We start from the raw sequence: 19,296 nt of genomic DNA on the forward strand, positions 1-19,296 counted from the left end.
TAGCAGAGATCTGGATCAGAAGTGGAACAGCTGGGATTCAAACCGGTGCCCATATGAGTTGCAGGCACTGCAACCATATGCACGCCAACCAAGGTGGCGGCTTTACCTGCTATGCCACACAGCACTGGCCCTCCATGTACTTTTTGAAATCCCTTTATATAGGCCATGTATGTACCTGTTAGTAACTGTCTTGTTTAAAGGATTAACTGTCTTAGTATTGCAGTGCTTGTGATCAAGTGACCTTTTTTTACTCAGTAGTACTGTCAGAACACCAAAGTATTAATGAAGCAATTCAGATATGCCATAGAGAAGTTGTAAATGCTTCCTTTAAGTGAAAAGGTGGAAGTTAGTGCCTTAAGAAAAAAATTGTCTATTGAGTTTGCTAAGATCAATAGTACAATAAAGTATGTTGAGAGAGAGAACATTCACCTGAGTTTTATTACAGTATGTTGTTATCTTATTATCTACATTAATCTCTTCCTGTGCCTAATTATAAATTAAATTTTATGATGGACATGCATACATAGGAAACAACATAATATTTTTAGAGTTTGGTATTATCAGAAGCTTCAGGCATCCACTGGGAGTCTTGAAACACATCCCTCACAGATGAAGGGGGACTACAATATCAGAGTTTCTGTGTAAACGAAATTTGACTGGCTCTGAGGTATTAAATCACTGAAAATAGTGAAGTCGAGCTTCGCTGACTATTTGACAGAAGTGTTGTGGAGAACTTACACAAAATGTTTTATTAGATTTAGTGGCATAGAAATATACCTGTCTTGTAACATCATCCATTTTTGAACTGCTTTTTTTTTAAAGTCAAAATTATCTTCAGCGTATAAAAGGCATCCAAGAAGAATGTATTACCAAGTAGGTTATAAGAGAGTTGAGATAAAGCGAAAATTGAAAGGCAGATGCAGTAAGGGTGAAAGAAGACGGAGCTGAAATTAGAACTGTTAGAAGCACAGCGGCAGGGAATGACCAACATATTTAGAATATTGAATAATATTGGCTAACATGAATATGCTTATTTGCCAAGTTCTGAGGTCACAGGCTGAGGGAACCCCTTTTGAAATATGAGCAAAGTGTGGTTAGGCAGTTAAGAGGCATTTTTTTTCGAAACAGAAAAAAAAAAATATGGGATTTACTATCCCTGTGGCTTAGTATCAGCTAAAATATAAAATGATTAAGAAATATTTTGACAGAGTTACAAATGTAGGACCATACCTGGCTACGAAGAGGTGCGAGACTGAGTATTTAAATGTCCCTCGAAGAGACACGCACGCACTTTCCCGGTTTTGTCAGTTGGGACCCCTATCGGCCGCAGACTATCGGGCAGGGTAAGGGTCTGCCTTACTATGAAAAAGTTCTGTATTCCTAAAATAAAACACCTTGCACGGGGTTATTCTAATTTCATTCAAATTAAGAAGAATCGCAAAGGAGGTAAACCGAAAAAACATATGAGGAGGGAAGATTCTGAAAGCCTTCCATATAAGCAGCTCCTCTTAAGGAGTTCGGGGCTTAACAAAATATAATTCTGACACGCTGGGTCTCCTCCCCGCTGGAGGAAATTCTAACAGCAGGCCGCAGGGTGAAGGCAGAAGAACGTGCGGCAGTCGAAGTTTTCCCCGCGGAAAGGAAATCGGCCCAGCAAGGGACACAGGGCACCGTCCTATTTCCCAGGGAAGGAATAGCACACTGAAGGTTCGCTGCGACCGTCTCCGTCACCAGACACAGCAGCGCAGCCCAACCGCCAGCCGGGAGCCCTGCGCTCACTATTGTGTTAGCCCCGGCAGCGGAAGGACTCGGTCTCACCGCAACGTTAAAGAGTCCGTCTTTGTTCAGCTCCGGCCCGGGACGTAGGGCGCGGTGTTCTTCCGCGCTCGCCGCGCAGTCCCCGCCCCCGCCGCGGCCCTGGAGAGCTGCCATTCGGCACCGGAGTCGCTCTGCGATCCCAGAATGCACAGGCAGTCCGCGGGAAACCAAAATGGCGAAGGGCTGTAGCGAAGTGGGCTGTGTTTGAGGCCGGTGTAAGAGCGCTCAGTCTACCCGCAACCCTCGTCCCCAAGGAGCTCCGTTTGTGTGTGCGTATGTGCGGGGTGCCCGGTGGGGCGGGTGCCCGGTAAGTGCTCGGAGTCGCAAGGGAAGCGCCCACGGGGACGTGATTGGTTGTTTTTTCCTGTATGAAGCGGTTGGCACCACTGAAGTGACCGAATGAGGTGAGAGACCTTGGCCTGGGAACCGACTCTTCCGGAGGAGGTGGGGGTGGGGGGAGCAGGAAGAAAGGAAGCAAGTATAAAAGGGAAAGATGGAGGATCAAGGTGGGGGTGGGGGCTCTCGTACGTGGGTGCCTTTGCACATATGTGCGTGTGTGTGTGTGTGTGTATGTGTGGAAGAGAATGGGTGGAAAGCAGTAGTCAGTTGAGTGTTGGAGAACATTGGGACCAAAGGCGCTAGGAGGACGTTGGGGCAGTCCGTTGGAGGAAGCAGATAAAACGTTGAGACGGGGAAGCTGTGTTTGGAGGGCAGGAAGGAACCTGGGGGCGGGAGACGGTTGGAGGGGCAGGATGAACCTGGTGACGAGGCGGTGGGGAGCCGAGGGGAGGAGCCGGTAGGAAATGGGGGCTGAGGGCGATGCGGGGAGCTCAGGAGGTGCAAAGCAAAGTAGCAGCTTGGAACTGGGGGCTGGTGGGGTTGTGTGGGATTGGAGTGAGGGGCTGGATGGGGTATGGGGATAAGTGGAGCTTGGAAGCCTAAAGGGAAGTAGTGGGAGGGAAAATGAGATGGGCGAGAGGTAGCCTGTATTTGGAGTGCATCCAGTATCTGAGGCATTTCTTCTGTTTAATTAAATCCAACTCGTACCCCTGCTCAGATGTAGGTTTGTATTGTATTCGTTTTTGCAACTGAGATAATTACGGTTTAAGGGATTTCTACTAATTTGCCAAGATTTCTTAACATATTTCGGCAGTGCCAGAACTCTTACTCCGACTGTGTCTTACAATCTGGTGTCCTTGGTTGCTAGAATTTTTCTTTGGAAGCAATTAGAGGGAACAGATGGTTTTATCGGGGTGATTTGATGAACAGTGAAGGTTCATGAACAATGGGAAAACGGTTATGGAATGTTATTTTATTCTTGAAAGCGTTTAACTTTAGGACAGGAAACCATCTTATTATACCAATTCAAATGTGAAAGCCTAGGTAGGCCTATGTATAACATACAGGAAAACACCATGTGAGGTCAGTACAGAGCTAGAAATATGTGAATTGTGCCTGATTTAATTTGACTCCAGATGCTCCGGTAGTAGTAACTTTCTCCTTCAGATCAATTCCATGTGACTCTCCCGTGTACTACCTCGCCTACAGGCTGGTTTCAATTTCCATGTTTCTGATTCTCTCGAGAATTATTTTTTGTTTTGGGAGGGGGCAGTGACTTGCAAAGACAGTTGAATTTAAAAGTATTTATTGTGGATAAATAATATGTTCTTAAAATTCTTAATTGGCCTTTTCAAATATTTGAAAATGCTTTAAAATGGAACCATTTTGACCATCAGTTTTAAGTGTTTGATAGTTCAGGCAAGGGAAGGGTTGGTTTTAAATTTCATAAATCAAAGTATTATATTTTGTGTTTGGAATGTTAGGTACCTTCCCAAGTGTTTGCAGTGATAGCACGAGAGGGAATACAGCTTGTTAAGTTCTTAAATATAAAAATCTGAATTCAGATTTTAAAATTTGCTCACCTGATTTTTTTAAAGTGCTAAAAATGTTCTAAATATTTGAATTAAGAATGCACCTGTTTCCTGCTGCTGCAGGTTTTTATGTGAATCGGCATTAACGGAAATAGCAGATGAAATGCACACATAATTTTAGAACTTGATGTATAGAAATTATCTGGCTAACCCTTGTTTCTAGATGAAACAAATGTATTTAATAGTCTTTTAAATTATGTCTGTGGCCTCAAAGCTGTCTTTGGAAAGGAATTTTATTCTGTATATTTTGCTATGGGTCATAAACTCTTTAATATCATGGATTACAAATACTCATATACCTTTTCATTAGGTCTTTGAAAGGATAATTTGCTTTATTTATATTTTAGCATAATCTTCACATCTGACTTGAGGAAATTGAAAGTATACTGGTAATCTGTTTTAGCAAATCCAGAAATTTGCCTCTGAGGAATTGCCATGGCCAGCATCTGTAGCATTGGTAGTTCTGAGTGTAGAACTTAAGTGCTGTTTTGGTCTACCCTTCATGAATAATATTCCTTAGCTTTCTTTAGGAAAATTTGTTTTTTAAAATGAAGTACAGTATAACAGCTCTCTCTTGGAATGTGGAAGTTGCTTTGTTGATATTTCTTTTTAAAATATTTGGAAGGCAGAGTAACAGAGGGAGAGATAGAGATCATTTTGTCTGCTGGTTCTCACCCCAAATGCCTGTAACAGCAGGTGCTGGGCCAGGCTGAAGCCAGGAGGCTAGAACTCCATCTGGGTCTCCCACAGGGTGTCAGAGAACCAAGTACTTAGGCCATCATCTGCTGCCTTCCCAAGCACATTAGCAGGAAGCTGGATCCAAAGCAGAGTAACTAACCAGTTCTCAAACTGGCATTCTGAAATCTGTGTGCAACACCTGCCCCAGTGATATTTCTTATGTATTAGGGTGGTGCTGTCCAATAGAACTTTTGGCAATGATGGCAGTGTCCTATATTTGCTTTATTCAGTATGGTAGACACTGATTACACTAGAAGTGTAACTATTGAGGCAAAGAACTAAATTTATAATTTGATTTATCGAAACTAGAATTTAAAGGCTGTATTGGACAGTATGATATTAGGAGTAGTTGTATCCATGTGTTAGGAATTCATATCTAGTAACTCTGAAAGATGCAGGAACCTAAGGTGAAGAGCTGCCTTAGGATTGAGGAAGTTCAAAATTCTCTTTGTTTTAAGATGAAATATTCCGGCAGGCGCTGTGGCTCACTTGGCCAATCCTCCACCTGCAGCGCCAGCAACCCGTGTTCTAGTCCCGGTTGGGGCGCCATGTACTAGTCCCAGTTGCTTCTCTTCCGGTCCAGCTCTCTGCTGTGGCCCGAGAGGGCAGTGGAGGATGGCCTAAGTGCTTGGGTCCCTGCACCCACATGGGAGACTGGGAGGAAGCACCTGGCTCCTGGCTTCGGATCGGCGCAGCGCTGGCCGTGGCTGCCATTAGGGGAGTGAACCAACGGAAGGAAGACCTTTCTCTCTGTCTCTCTCTCACTGCCTAACTCTGCCTGTCCAAAAAAAGAAAAAAAGGATGGACTATTACTCATTTTTGTCACATACCATGTCTTATGTTGTGTTGCAAAAGAATAATGAAGCTTGTGACCTCTCCAGTCTTTTTTTTTTTAATAAAGGTTTACTCTTTATTTTATTATTTATTTATTTATTTATTTGACAGATGGAGTTAGACAGTGAGGGAGAGAGACAGAGAGAAAGGTCTTCCTTCCATTGGTTCACTCCCCAACGGCCGGAGCTACACTGATCCGGAGCCAGGTGCTTCCTCCTGGTCTCCCATATGGGTGCAGGCGCCCAAGCACTTGAGCCTTCCTCTACTGCCTTCCCGGGCCACAGCAGAGAGCTGGACTGGAAGAGGAGCAACCGGGACTAGAACCCGGCGCCCATAGGGGATGCCGGTGCCACAGGCAGAGGATTAACCAAGTGAGCCACAGCGCCGGCCTCGACCTCGCCGGTCTTGAATACACAGGATTCTGCTTCCTATGTCAAAAAAGAACAGAAATGTTAGGAATGTTAATTTATTGTCTTTTATTTTTTGAAGATTTGCAAGGCAGAGTGATAGAGTATGTGCATGTGAGAGAGAGCACATGCAAGGGACAGCAGTCAGGACTTTCTCACTTCAGGCTGAAGCCAGGAGCCAGGAACTTCATTCTGGTCTCCCACATGGGAGCAGGGGCCCAATCACTTGAGCCATCATCGGCTGCTCTCCCAGGTGTATTTGCATTGGAGCTGGATCGAAAGCAGAGCAACCGGGATTGAGTGGTCACTCTGATATGGAATACCAGCGGAAAAAGCAGAAGCTTAGCCCACTATGCCACAGTGCCAGCCCCTACTATGTTATTTTTATACTTTAGGGAGGTTGAAAAACTTATTAAGGAAAATTTCAGACATACCAAATGAACAGAGCAATATAATGAACTTTAATGTGTCTATTCTTGTGTTATCTGTATCTCCACCCACTTTCCAGTTTACTACACTTCTTAGTTATTTTTTAGATGTTTGTTTTTGGCGTTGGGAATAAAATTTACTTAACAGTGAAATGCAAAAATTGTAACTTTATAGTTTTATTTATTTATTTTTATTTATTTATTTTTTTTTATTTTTGACAGGCAGAGTGGACAGTGAGAGAGAGAGAGAGACAGAGAGAAAGGTCTTCCTTTGCCGTTGGTTCACCCTCTAATGGCCGCCGCGGTAGCGCGCTGCGGCCGGCGCACCGCGCTGATCCGATGGCAGGAGCCAGGTGCTTATCCTGGTCTCCCATGGGGTGCAGAGCCCAAACACTTGGGCCATCCTCCACTGCACTCCCTGGCCACAGCAGAGAGCTGGCCTGGAAGAGGGGCAACCGGGACAGGATCGGTGCCCTGACCGGGACTAGAACCCGGTGTGCCGGCGCCGCAAGGCGGAGGATTAGCCTGTTGAGCCACGGCGCCGGCCTATAGTTTTATTTATTTTATTGAGACATAATTCACATGCCGTATTTATATGTACGTAATTCACAATTACCGTTTTAAGACTTATAATTCAGGGGCCGATGCTGTGGCATAGTAGGTAAAACGATCACCTGTGACACTGGCATTCCATATGGACATTGGTTTGAGTCCCTGCTGCTCCACTTCTGACCCAGCTCTCTGCTAATGTGCCTGGGAAAGCAGCAGAAAATGCCCCAAGTTTTTGGGTCCCTGCACCCATGTGGAAGACCTGGAATAAGCTACTGGCTTTGGATCAGCCCTGCTACGGCCTGTTATGGCCATCTGGGGAGTGTACCAGTGGATGGAAGATATCCCTCTCTCTCTCTCTTTCAACTCTGCCTTTCAAAGAAATAAATATTAAAAATAAGGGTTTATAACTCAGTAACTTTTAATAGATTCACAGAGTTGTACAACCATCACAGTTCTCTCTTTTTGGAGCATTTTAATCACTTGAAAAAATCTGTATCCATTAGCAGTCATTCCCCATTCCCCACTCCCTTTATTCCTTGACAACCAATAATCTACTCTCTGTGTCTGTAGATTTGCCTACTCTAGACATTTTCTGTAAATGGAACATGAGTATGGTATGTGATCTTTTCTGTCTGCTTCTTTCACTTAGCATAATGTTTTAAAGGTATATATTTGTTGTAGCATGTATCCGTATTTCATTCTTTTTATGGCCAAGTAGTATTGGCCATAAAAAGTATAATCTTTGCTGGACCTTGGGTTGTTTCCATGTTTTGGCTGTTAAAAGAAATGCCACTTATGAACATTCATGCATTGGATTTGTGTGGGCATGCATTTTCTTTTCTCTTGAGTACATATCTAGTAGTGGAATTGCTGGATTAGATACATTTTGAGGAGCTGCCAGATTGTTTTTCAAGGAGACTGTACCATTCTACAGTATCACCAGCAGTTAGGTTTCCAATTACTTCACATCCTTATCAGTACTTGTTATCTTTTTGATTATAATTATCCTGGTGGGTATGAAGTGATATTACTTGTGGTTTTGATTTTCATTTTCCTGGTAGCTAATGATTTTGAGCATCTTTCCATGTATTTGTTGTAGACCACCTTCAGAGAACTATGTAGGTCCTTTGTCTAAGGATTTGTCTAAAAATTGGATTGTCTTACTGCTGAGTTACTTATTTTGGATACGAGTCCTTAATCAGATACATGATTGGCAATGTTTTTTAAAAAAAAAAAAACCTTTAAATCTTTTTTTATTTTTTAAAGATTTATTTATTTGAAAGAGTTAGGGAGAGACAGTGAGATCTTCTATTTGCTGGTTCACTCCCCAAATGGCAGAAATGTCTGAAGCTGGACCCGGCCAAACCTGGAGCCTAGAACTCCATCTAGTCTCCCATGTGAGTTGCAAGGGCCCAAGTACTTGAGCAATCTTTTGCTGTCCTTGCAGGCTCATTAGCAGGGAGTTGGATCAGAAGTGGAGCAGTTAAGACTTTAACCAGTACCATTATGGGATGCTGGTGTCACAAGCGGCAGTCCAAACTGCTGCACCACAATGTCAGCCCTGCAGTGTTCTTTTTCTGTTCTGTGAATCGTCTTTTAAGTTTTTTGATGATGTCCTTTGAAGTGCGGAAGTATTTAATTTTAGTGAAGTCCAGCTTATCTTTGTGCCTTTTTTTAAACTTATATTTAAAACTTATATTTATTTGAAAGACAGAGGGATCAATCTTCAGTATTCTGGTTTACTCCCCAAATGCCCATAACAGCCAGGGCTAGGTCAGGCTGAAGCCAGGAGCCAAAAACTCAATCCAGGTCTCCCATGGTACATTAGCAGAAAGTTGGATCAGAAGCAGAAGTGGGGCCCCAACTGGGTACTCTGTTGTGGGATATGGGTATCCCAAGCTATGACTAAACCCTCTATCACAATGCCCACTCCTTGTTTGTGCTTTTGATGTTATCTCTAAGAAATTGTTGCATATGAAGTTTACAGTGGTTTATTACTGTGCTTCTGAGTGTTTTATAGCTTAGTTCTTATATTTATGTCACCGTCTATTTTGAGTTTTTTTTTTTTTCCTAAAGAAACCTTTTATTTAATGAGGACAGATTTCTTAAGTACAACTTCAGGAACATAATGATTCTTCCACCATACCCACCCTCCCACCCCCATTCCCACCCTATCCCTTCCTTCCTCTCCCATTCCCAGTCCCACTCTATTCTTTAAGAAAACAAAACAAAACAAAAACCAAAACAAACGTGTTTCTCTGCCTGTGGTGCCGGCACTGGATTCTAGTCCTGGTTGGGGCTCCAGATTCTGTCCCTGTTGCTCCTCTTCCAGTCTAGCTCTCTGCAGTGGCCCGGGGACGCAGTGGAGGATGGCCCAAGTCCTTGGGCCCTGCACCCGCATGGGAGACCAGGAGGAAGCACCTGGCTTCTGGCTTTGGATCAGCGCAGCGTGCCGGCCGAAATTTGGGGGGTGAACCAACAGAAGGAAGACCTTTCTCTCTGTCTGTCTCTCACTAACTCTGCCTGTCAAAAAACAAACAACAACAACAAAAAACACCTGTTCCTCAACAGTCATGACAAACGCTGTTCAAGTTTGAGTTAATTTTTGTTTATGATTTGAAGTAGGGATCCAACTTCATTTTCCAGCACAGTTTTTTGTTTTTGTTTTTTTTTGAAGATTTATTTGTTTGAAGGGCAGAGTTACAGAGAGGCAGAGAGAGAGAGATACCTTCCATCTGCTGGTTCACTCCCCAAATGGCTGCAAGTGCCAGACCTGGGCTTATCCGAAGCCAGGAGCTTCTTCTGGGTCTCCTGCGGGGGTGCAGGAGTACAAGGACTTCTTGTACCATCTTCTGCTGCTTTCCCAGGCCATAGCAGAGAGCTGGATTGGAAGTGGAGCAGCCAGGTCTTGAACAGACAGTCACATGTGATACTGGCACTGCAGCCAGTGGCTTCACCCGCTATGCCACAGTGCTGGCTCCTACAATAGCTTTTTTTTTTTTTTTAATTTATTTATTTTTTTTGACAGGCAGAGTGGATAGTGAGAGAGAGAGACAGAGAAAGGTCTTCCTTTTTGCCGTTGGTTCACCCTCCAATGGCCGCTGCGGCCTGCGCATCGCGCTGATCTGAAGCCAGGAGCCAGGTGCTTCTCCTGGTCTCCCATGCGGGTGCAGGGCCCAAGCACTTGGGCCATCCTCCACTGCCTTCCCGGGCCATAGCAGAGAGCTGGCCTGGAAGAGGGGCAACCGGGATAGAATCCGGCGCCCCAACCGGAACTAGAACCCGGTGTGCCGGCGCCGCAAGGCAGAGGATTAGCCTGTTAAGCCACGGCGCCGGCCTCCTACAATAGTTTTTTAAGATGTTTCATTTGTGGCCAGTGCTGTGGTGTAATGGATGAAGCCACCACCTGCAGTGCTGGCATCCTATATGGGCACCAGTTCGATTACTGACTGCTCCACTTCTGATCCAGCTCTCTGCTATGGCCTGGGAAAGACACAAGTAGGGGACTCAGAGGAAGTTCCTGGCTCCTGGCTTCCTTTCGGTGCAGCTCCTGCCATTGTGGCCAGCTGGGGAGTGGACCAGTGGATGGAAGACCTCTCTCTCTGCCTCTGCCTCTCTGTAACTCTGTCTTTCAGATAAATAAATAAATAAATCATTAAAAAAAGAGAAAAATGTTTTGTATGAAAGGCAGACTTAGAGGGAGCTAAAGAGAGGTTTTCTGGGTCCAACACTGGTGTAGTGGGTAAGGCCACCACCTGCAGTGTCAGCATCCCATATGGGTGCCAGTTCAAGACATGACTGCTCTACTTCTGATCCAGCTCTCTGCTATGGCCCCTGCACCCACGTGAGAGACCTGGAGGAAGCTCCTGGCTCCTCGCTTTAGATTGGCTCAGCTCCAGCTGTTGCAGTAATTTGGGAAGTGAACCAGCCAATGGAAGATCTCTTTCTGCCTCTGCCTCTGCCTCTCTGTAACTCTGCTTTCCAAATGAATAAACTTAATTTATTCATTTATTCCAAATGAATAAATATATACATATTTTTTTGACAGGCAGCGTGGATAGTGAGAGAGAGAGAGACAGAGAGAAAGGTCTTCCTTTTTGCCGTTGGTTCACCCTCCAATGGCCGCAGCCGGCGCATCTCGCTGATCCGAAGCCAGGAGCCAGGTGCTTCTCCTGGTCTCCCATGGGGTGCAGGGCCCAAGCACTTGGGCCATCCTCCACTGCACTCCTGGGCCTCAGCAGAGAGCTGGCCTGGAAGAGGGGCAACCGGGATAGAATCCAGCGCCCCAACCGGGACTAGAACCCGGGGTGCCGGCGCTGCAAGGCGGAGGATTAGCCTGTTAAGCCACGGCGCCGGCCCCAAATGAATAAATCTTAAAAAAGTTTTCTATCTGCTGGTTCACTACCCAAATGATCACAGCGGCCTGGAGCTGGGTCAGACTCAAGCCAGGAACCTGAACTCCATCCACTCCATCCAGGTTTTCTGTGTGAGTGGCAGGAGCCCAAGCATTCAGGTCATCACCATCTGATGCTTTCCCAGGTGCATTAGAAGTGGAGCATCTGGGACTTGAACCACTGCTCATATGTGATACTAGTGTCACAGGTGTTGGCTTAATCCATTGTGCCACACTGGCCCCTATGGCAGAGTTTTTCTTTACAATATTAATTTTTAAAAAGATTTACTTATTTTGATTTATTTTAAAGACAGAGTGACAGGGTCATGTCTCCAGACTAGTCAGGAGAGAGGGAGGGAGAGGTAGAGAAAGAGATCATCCATCTGCTGGTTTACTCCCAAGATGACCACAATTGCTGGGGATTGTTCAAGCCAAAGATAGGACCCAGAAACTCCCACAAGGGTGGTAGGGGCCTAAGCACTTGAGCCATCTTCTGCTTCCTTACCAGGTGTATTATCATGGAGCTGAATTGGAAGCAAGGTAGCCTGTACCCAAACCAGGGCTCCGATATGGGATGCTGGCATCGCAGGTAGCTCCCACAATATTAATTTTTGTGGCATGTATATCTGTGGCACATATTTAAAAGATAATCTACAAGAATTAATATATAAGAGTAATGTGGCAGTAATGTAGGTTTACAGTTAGGTAGATCAAGTATTCCTGAGTCTCATTTTGGGAAATGAGCTGAATATGTCTGAGTTACTATGTATCCCATTAACTCCTATAGCCATTTGATGGGAAGGGGAATAAAAAATACCCAGTTAGTGGCTAGTGTTACCCCTTTTCTGAGTTTTGATGCTAGGATTCTTGGTTGTGTGCATATATTTTGAGTACTCTGCTATTGTCAGCTGGCCAGTTGGTGATCATAAAATGAAATCAGTTGTAAGTGCTATATAGTACATAAAGTTAAAATATGAAAATTAGTAAGATTCACTAAAGCTCTTTAGATAAAGGAGTGAGGAATTAAAATGGTTTTCCTAACTGTAAATTGAAAATACATTAAATACACCAGGAAGCCAGAGGCAGAAAGATCAGTTGGGAGTCAGTGGTACTAGTACAGGTAAGAGCTGCTCCTCAAATACGGGAGTAGTTGTAGAAGATATCTGAGAGGTGATCTTTAAGGAAAAATCAGCAGGATATGGTGAATGGTTGGTTGAGAAGAGGGAGGAATCAGTTACAAATTTCTGGATTGAACATATTAATGGTATTAGCTAGATGGAGAATATTGGAGGAAGGAAAGAAAAATAAAGAAAAGTCATTGTTAAAGGTATTGGGAGAATCCAGGTAAAAATGTCTAGTGGGCAATTGGAAATAAGGATCTGAAGCTTTTGAGATAGGTTTGAGCTAGTAATAAAGTGATTTAGAAATTGGCAACAGTTGAAAATTAGTTAAGCATTAGGAAAACATGACTAGTCAGGATAGGCACAACATATTGAATAAGAGGAGGGAACTCTAGGCAACTCTTAGCATTTAAAGGGGTTGACAGAAGGAGCAATCAGTAAAGAAATAATCAGAGGGAAGGGAAAGAGTCATGTATTATGAGTGGCAGGCATCTCAGAAAGGAAGAAAAAAAAGAAAATTTCAACAAATAGATTGTGATCATCAGTTAACATACAAAGGTTGGTATAGTGAGAACTGAAATTAGAACATTGTCTGGTCATTTAGAGATCTCTGATGCCATTGTTAACAGTTACCAGGATAAAAGTTAGTTTACAACTGTTTAAACAGAAAACGCTTTTCTATGTTTAGTGGAGAAAAGAATGAGAAAAATGAAAAAGTAACTTCTAAGAATTTTTGTTGTTTTAATTTGATTTTGATTGTGATAGATACTCATTCACCAAAGGGAGTTTGAGAGGATTTAAAAAGAGGAAAGGAGGGCTTGCTCTGTGGCACAGCAGATTAAAGCCCCAGCTTTAATGGGTGTTAGCATCCCCTATAGGCGCCAGTTTGAGCCCCAGCTGCTCTACTTCTGATGCAGCTGCATGCTAATGTGCCTGGGAAAGCACCAGCGGATGGCCCAAGTTCTTGGGCCCCTGCACCCACGTGGGAGACCCAGAAGAAGCTCCTGGCTTCAGATTATCTCAGCTCTGGCCATTGCAGCCATTTGGAGAGTGAACCAACAGATGGAAGAGCTCTCTCTGTGTCTGTCTCTACCTCTCTCTCTGTAAATTTGCCTTTCAAATAAATAGAATCTTTAAAAAGAAAAAAGAGGAAAGGAGGTTATTGATGACATGAGGTTTTTGAGGCTATGAACTAATACTGATGAGAATCAGCATGTTGTTAGAGGAATAGATTAAGTAAGAACTTTTGTGGGTGGGTTTAGGGAAAAGGGGCATGGAAAGAAAAGTTAATGAATTTCACATTTTGTAGCTTCTGTTTTCTCTAAACTATCACACCTTGTGATGTGGATAGGAATTTCACCAGCTTCTTTCTGAAATGATTATAATATTTTGGAACAGTTATCTCCTTGCCCATTAATTACTTTGTATATATGTCTACACTTTTTGGAAATAAATATAATTACTGGGTTTCTCCTGATTTCAAGTTCCCTGGGTCCACAGGAGTAGGTCTTCATCATCTTGAACTTTAAGCTCATTGAGGAGATTCTGGCAAAAGTACCACTTCCCTCTTTCTGTGACATTTGGCTGTTTGTTTTTAAATTTAGTTTTGTTATATAAGGATACTTCAAAAGGTTTGTGGAAAAATGGCATTGAAGAGCAAGTATTAGGTGTATTGATTAAGATGCTGCTTGGGATATCCATATTCCATATCAGTGCCTGAGTTCAAGTCTTGGTTCTGCTCCTGATTCCAGCTTCCTGCAGGCATACACCCTGGGAAGGCAGCAGGTGACATGCAAGTGGTTGGATACCTACCACTCACATGGGAGACCTGGATAGAGCTCTTGCTTTTGGCCTGGTTTGGCTTGAACTGTTGCAGGCCTTTATTGGAATGAAGCAGCAAATGGAAAATACCTCTCTTCTTTTTTCGCTCTGCCTTTCAAAAAAAAAGCAGCAAAAGGATATTTATTGTGACACAAAAAATTTTTTGAAATCTGTGCATATGAAAAGTCTTCAAAAAGTTCATGAGAATGCGTGTTATGAAAAAACTTCATGGGTATACAATTTTTTAGCCAAAAATCTTTTTAATTCATTTTTCTGCAAATTAAAGTTGCTTTAAACATATAGAAGCAAAATGAACCAATTTTCATTTAGAAGAGAGAATATCAGTTTTTTTCTGTCCTCATGTTAGCTTCAGATTCTTTTTTTTTTTTTTTTTTTTTTAATTAATTTGAAAGGCAGAGTTACAGAGAGAGAGAGAGAGAGGTCTTCCATCTGCTGGGCCCATCTAAAGCCAGGAGCTTCTTCTGGGTCTCCCACTTGGGTACAGGGGCCCAAGGAATTGGGTCATCTTCTACCACTTTCCCAGGCCACAGCAGAGAGCTGGATCGGAATTGGAGCAGCTGGGACTCGACCTGGCGTCCATAAGGGATGTCACCGCTACAGGTTGTGGCTTTACCCACTATCCACACTGCTGGCCTTAAAATTCTTTTTTTTTTAACTTTGATGTCTCAAACTCTTAGCAACTAATATTTTGACAAATATTAAAAATTAACTTTTGAAAATAAAGAGAAGGGTAGGTATAGTGGAGTAGTGGGTTAAGGCATTGCTAGGGACATCAACATCCCATATAGGAGTACCTGGGTACAAGTTCTACTTCTACTTCCAATTCAGCTTCCCCTAGTGCACATCCTAGAAGGCAGCAAATGATGGCTCAAGTACTATGGTCCCTGCCATCCATGTGGGAAACCAAGATGGAGTTCCAGGCCACTGGCTTCAACCAGGCTCAGCCCTGGCTGTTGCAGACATTTAGAGAATGAACCAACAGATGCAAGATTTCACTCACTGTCTCTCAGTCTCTCTCCCTGTCACTCTTTCAAATAAATAAAAACAAATTGAACTAAAAAAAAAGGCTTGGGCATGGGAGTTGATTCATATGTTATTGTTCACAAAATGGAGAGGTTTTAAAAATAAGAAAAATAATTAACCGATAATATGCATATTCCAACAATCTTACTTTGATAGACAAGCCTGAGTCTTTGACATAAAATACACATTAAAAGCAGAATCAAACAATTTTCTAGAAATTTACAAACCTATTAATTCCAAGTAAACACATGGAATTTCCATTATAAATGACAACTTAAAACAGTTTGCTTTTCATTGGATCACTAAAAATTTTCATAGTGCCTGATATATAAAGTAGGTACCTAAAAATATCTCCTGAGTGTACTTAAAGAAAGCCTGTACTTAATAGTACACCTACCAGTAAATAAATCCTACATTTAATGAAGCAGGTATCACTGCACTATGAAAGCACATATTCTACTACACACAGCTCCAAATTTATTCATGTAATTATCCACAATTAAAAAGCAAAAAGTCTTCTAAAATTGTAGCTAATTTCATGTCACTTGGAGACTAAAACTTCTCTACCCTGACTTCGGAGTGAGCCCGAGCCCGCTACAATTAAAATTTATAGCTTAGCCACTTAACAGGTTAGGCAATGACAGGTGTTTATTTACATTTCTGTTGAGGGTGCCTTTAGTACTGTCCATGAGATTACAGAAAATATCCTTAAACATCTAAAATTTTAGGGTTAATTAGCAGTTTTATAAAACATTTTTGTATGTTGAGGTTTTTTCAACAAGTATGTTTTTATGATCACAGAAAGACTTTAAAAATTGTAAATGACGCTGTTAAATATATCAAGTGTTTTCAGCATGGCAAAGAAATATCAAAATGACAAAGTCATGAAAGTTTTTTTTTTCTTAATTTTTTTTCTTTTTATTATTTTTTTTGACAGGCAGAGTGGACACTGAGAGAGAGACAGAGAGAAAGGTCTTCCTTTGCCGTTGGTTCACCCTCCAATGGCCGCCGCGGCCCGCGCGCGGCAACCGGTGCACCGCATTGATCCGAAGCCAGGAGCCAGGTGCTTCTCCTGGTCTCCCATGGGGTGCAGGGCCCAAGCACTTGGGCCATCCTCCACTGCACTCCCTGGCCATAGCAGAGAGCTGGCCTGGAAGAGGGGCATCTGGGACAGCATCCGGCGCCCCGATCGGGACTAGAACCCGGTGTGCCGGCGCCACAAGGTGGAGGATTAGCCTATTGAGCCGCAGCACCGGCCTGTTTTTCTTTTTTTTTCTTTTTTTTTAAGATTTATTTTATTTATTTGAAAGAGTTACAGAGAGAGGTGGAGACAGAGAGGTCTTCCATCTGCTGGTTCACTCCCCAGATGGCTGCAACGGCCGGAGCTGCGCCAATCTGGAGCCAGGAGCCAGGAGCTTCTTTGCAGTCTCCCATGCGGGTGCAGGGGCCTAAGCACTTGGGCCATCTTCTACTGCTTTCCCAGGCCATAGCAGAGAGCTGGATGGGAAGAGGAGCAGCTGGGACTAGAACCAGCGCCCAAATGGGATGCCGGCGCTTCAGGCCAGGGCATTAACCCACTGCGCCGCACCACCGGCCCTGAAAGTTTTTTTCGAAATCTAAGATTCAATCAAGTTTTACAGGTTGCATTTAATTTTAATATAACTTTTTTTTTTTAATTTTGAGATGCAGAGAATGACAGAGAAACAGAGAGAGAATGCTCCCATTCACTGGTCCATTGCCCAGGAGCTGGGAACTCAATCCAGGTCTCCCACATGGGTGGCAGGAATGCAATTACATGAGCCATCACCACTACTTCCCAGGGTCTGCATGAGCAGGAGGAAGCTATAAACAGGAATCTGAGCCAGGAATCTAACCTGGGTTTATAATTAAGAAATAATGTCATTAGGATCCAAAACTACACTAATAAAATGCTTTCAAATTATAAAAGTATTTTTAGTATTAGTTAAGTGCTTTTAACCACCACAGCATAAACTAGTGTCCTTCTATCTATCCAGTGATGAAGAATTCATGAATTGCTGTCAAAAAATCCTTAGACTGACTGTCAACACTGGTGTTCAAATACCTGTAAGGAGCCCAGGGTTGTGCTGCAGTAGGCTAAAGTGCCATCTGCAATGCCAGCATCTCGTAGTAAGCCCCTGCCATCCGTGTGGGAGCCTCAGATGGAGCTCCAGGTTCCTGGCTTCAGCCTGGACCAGCCCCAGCCATTGTGCCATTTGGGGAGTTAACCAGTGGAAAAAAGATCTCTTTCTCACTGTCTCTCCCTGTGGAATAAATAAATACACTTGAGGATTGCGCCGTGGTGTAGCAGGTAAAGCCACTGCCTGCGGTGCCAGCATCCCATATGGGCTCCGGTTCGAGTCCCAGCTGCTCCAGTTCTGATGCAGCTCTCTGCTGGAAAGCAGTAGAAGGCCCAAGTCATTGGACCCCTGTAACCAAGTGGGAGACCCGGAAGAATCGCTCCTGGCTTCAGATTGGCACAGCTCTGGCATTGCGACCAATTGGGGAGTGCACCAGTGGATGTAAGACCTCTCTCACTCTCTGCCTCTCCTTCTCTCTCTATGTAACTCTGACTTTCAAATAAATAAATCAATAAATCTTAAAATATTTTTTAACCAGAATGATGACAGTTTCTTGTCTGTTCCTTCCATGCTTCCCTGCTCATCAGAGACGACTACTTCTAACTCTTCTCTAAATAAAATATTATTGCATCTTCATCAATTTTAGACCTTTTCTTCCTGTAATGTTAAGTGAGAAATTTCTCCCAGCCCGTACCCCCTTCTTTCAGCATGGTTATACAAAAAATTTCTGTTTAAAATTTTTATTTGAAAGGCAGTGAGAGAAAGAATGTTCCCATCTGCTAGTTCACTTCCTAAACGCTCACCATAGTAGGGGCAGGCAGGATGCCAAATCTGGGAGCCAGGAACTGAGTTCCACATTGGTGTCAGGATCCCAGCTGCTTGGGTCTGCATTATCTGGAAGGTGGAATCAAGAGCTGGAGCCTGGAGTTGAACCCAGGCACTCTGATGTCCTAATCGCTGTCACATCGCATGTGTCCTAACTGGTGTCTTAACCACTAGGTCAAATGCCTGCCCCATATAAAAAATTTCAAACCCTGTTTTCATTTGTGATTATATAAAAATTATTTACATGTGATACTTCAAAGTAGTGATGAGAGAGCAAATAGTACATGCAAAGAATTTAAAAAACAGTGTCATGCTTTTTAACTTTTAGTTATTTCTAGAATTATATTTCTTATACAGTTGGGTTTAAAAATTATCTCATTAAAAACCAAAATTTGTTACTTATCTGCCAGGGGAGATACCATGATCAGGAAGGTGGTTTTCCCAGGGCAAGGCTTACCCCATTGCACTGTGGATGTGCTGACCTCTGCCATTTTCCCTAGGGGGAAAAGTTGGGAGGGGCAGTATTGTGGTACAATGGCTTAAGCTGTCACTTTAAATGCTGGCATCCCATATCAGTACCATTTTGAGTCCTGGCTCATTTGCTTCTGATCCAGCTTCCTGCTAATGCACTTGGAAAGGCAGCAGAAGATGGCCTTTGCTGCCAATGTGGGAGACTAGGATGGGGAAGTCCTGGCTCCTCACTTTGGCCTGGCCCACACCTAGCTGTTGGGTGCATTTAAGGAGTGAGCCAGCAGATAGTAGGTACCTCTGTCACTCTGAATCTCCCTCCCTGTCACTCTGCCTTTCAAATAGATAAATAAATCTTAAACATATATAACACAGTTTGCTTAGTTTTCTTGGAGTATTGAAATCTTCACACATCTTCAACTGTTATATAAAGTATCTCACAGTCTACTTTCCCACAGTGCCAGTCATAAAATTTATCAGTTGCATTTCCTTTTTCTCAGAGATACCCGCCCCTGGAGCATGCTCTAATTTGGACTTGGAGCTGCATAGGAATTGTCTTGGGGTTTGCCTGGGAATTATTTTGTATGTCTGCTGTGTTGGATTCTTTGCATACCATGTCTGGTTTTTACTTGGTTTACTGTCTTTGATATTAGTATTGGCTCTCAAGCCCAAAGAAAGTATATTTCATACATACTTTATATGCCTGAAAATCTACTAGTTTTGCCCTTTTGATTGACTTTGTATAAGTTATTTTTCACTCAGATTTTTAAGTGTGTGGTTCCACTGTCTTCTAGCTTCTAATCTTGATAAAATGATT

General features: G+C 43.2%; 1 protein-coding gene and 1 pseudogene across 2 annotated transcripts in view; both read left to right on the forward strand.

Moving 5' to 3' along the window:
* Positions 1-1,930: 1,930 nt before the first annotated feature.
* MTF2 (metal response element binding transcription factor 2) overlaps positions 1,931-19,296 on the forward strand; it is an 83,829-nt gene continuing 66,463 nt past the window's right edge. Inside the window, exon 1 of one of the 2 annotated variants that reach the window (XM_062191748.1) lies at positions 1,931-2,222. In XM_062191748.1, coding sequence (XP_062047732.1) covers positions 2,218-2,222 — 5 coding nt within the window. In that variant the 5' untranslated portion in view covers positions 1,931-2,217. The remainder of the gene's footprint in view (positions 2,223-19,296) is intronic. The other variant, XM_062191747.1, reaches the window with a different exon arrangement.
* Positions 18,407-18,560, forward strand: LOC133761381 (U1 spliceosomal RNA; annotated as a pseudogene).

Source organism: Lepus europaeus, chromosome 5 (assembly GCF_033115175.1).
Source record: "Lepus europaeus isolate LE1 chromosome 5, mLepTim1.pri, whole genome shotgun sequence".
Taxonomy (NCBI): Eukaryota; Metazoa; Chordata; class Mammalia; order Lagomorpha; family Leporidae; genus Lepus; species Lepus europaeus.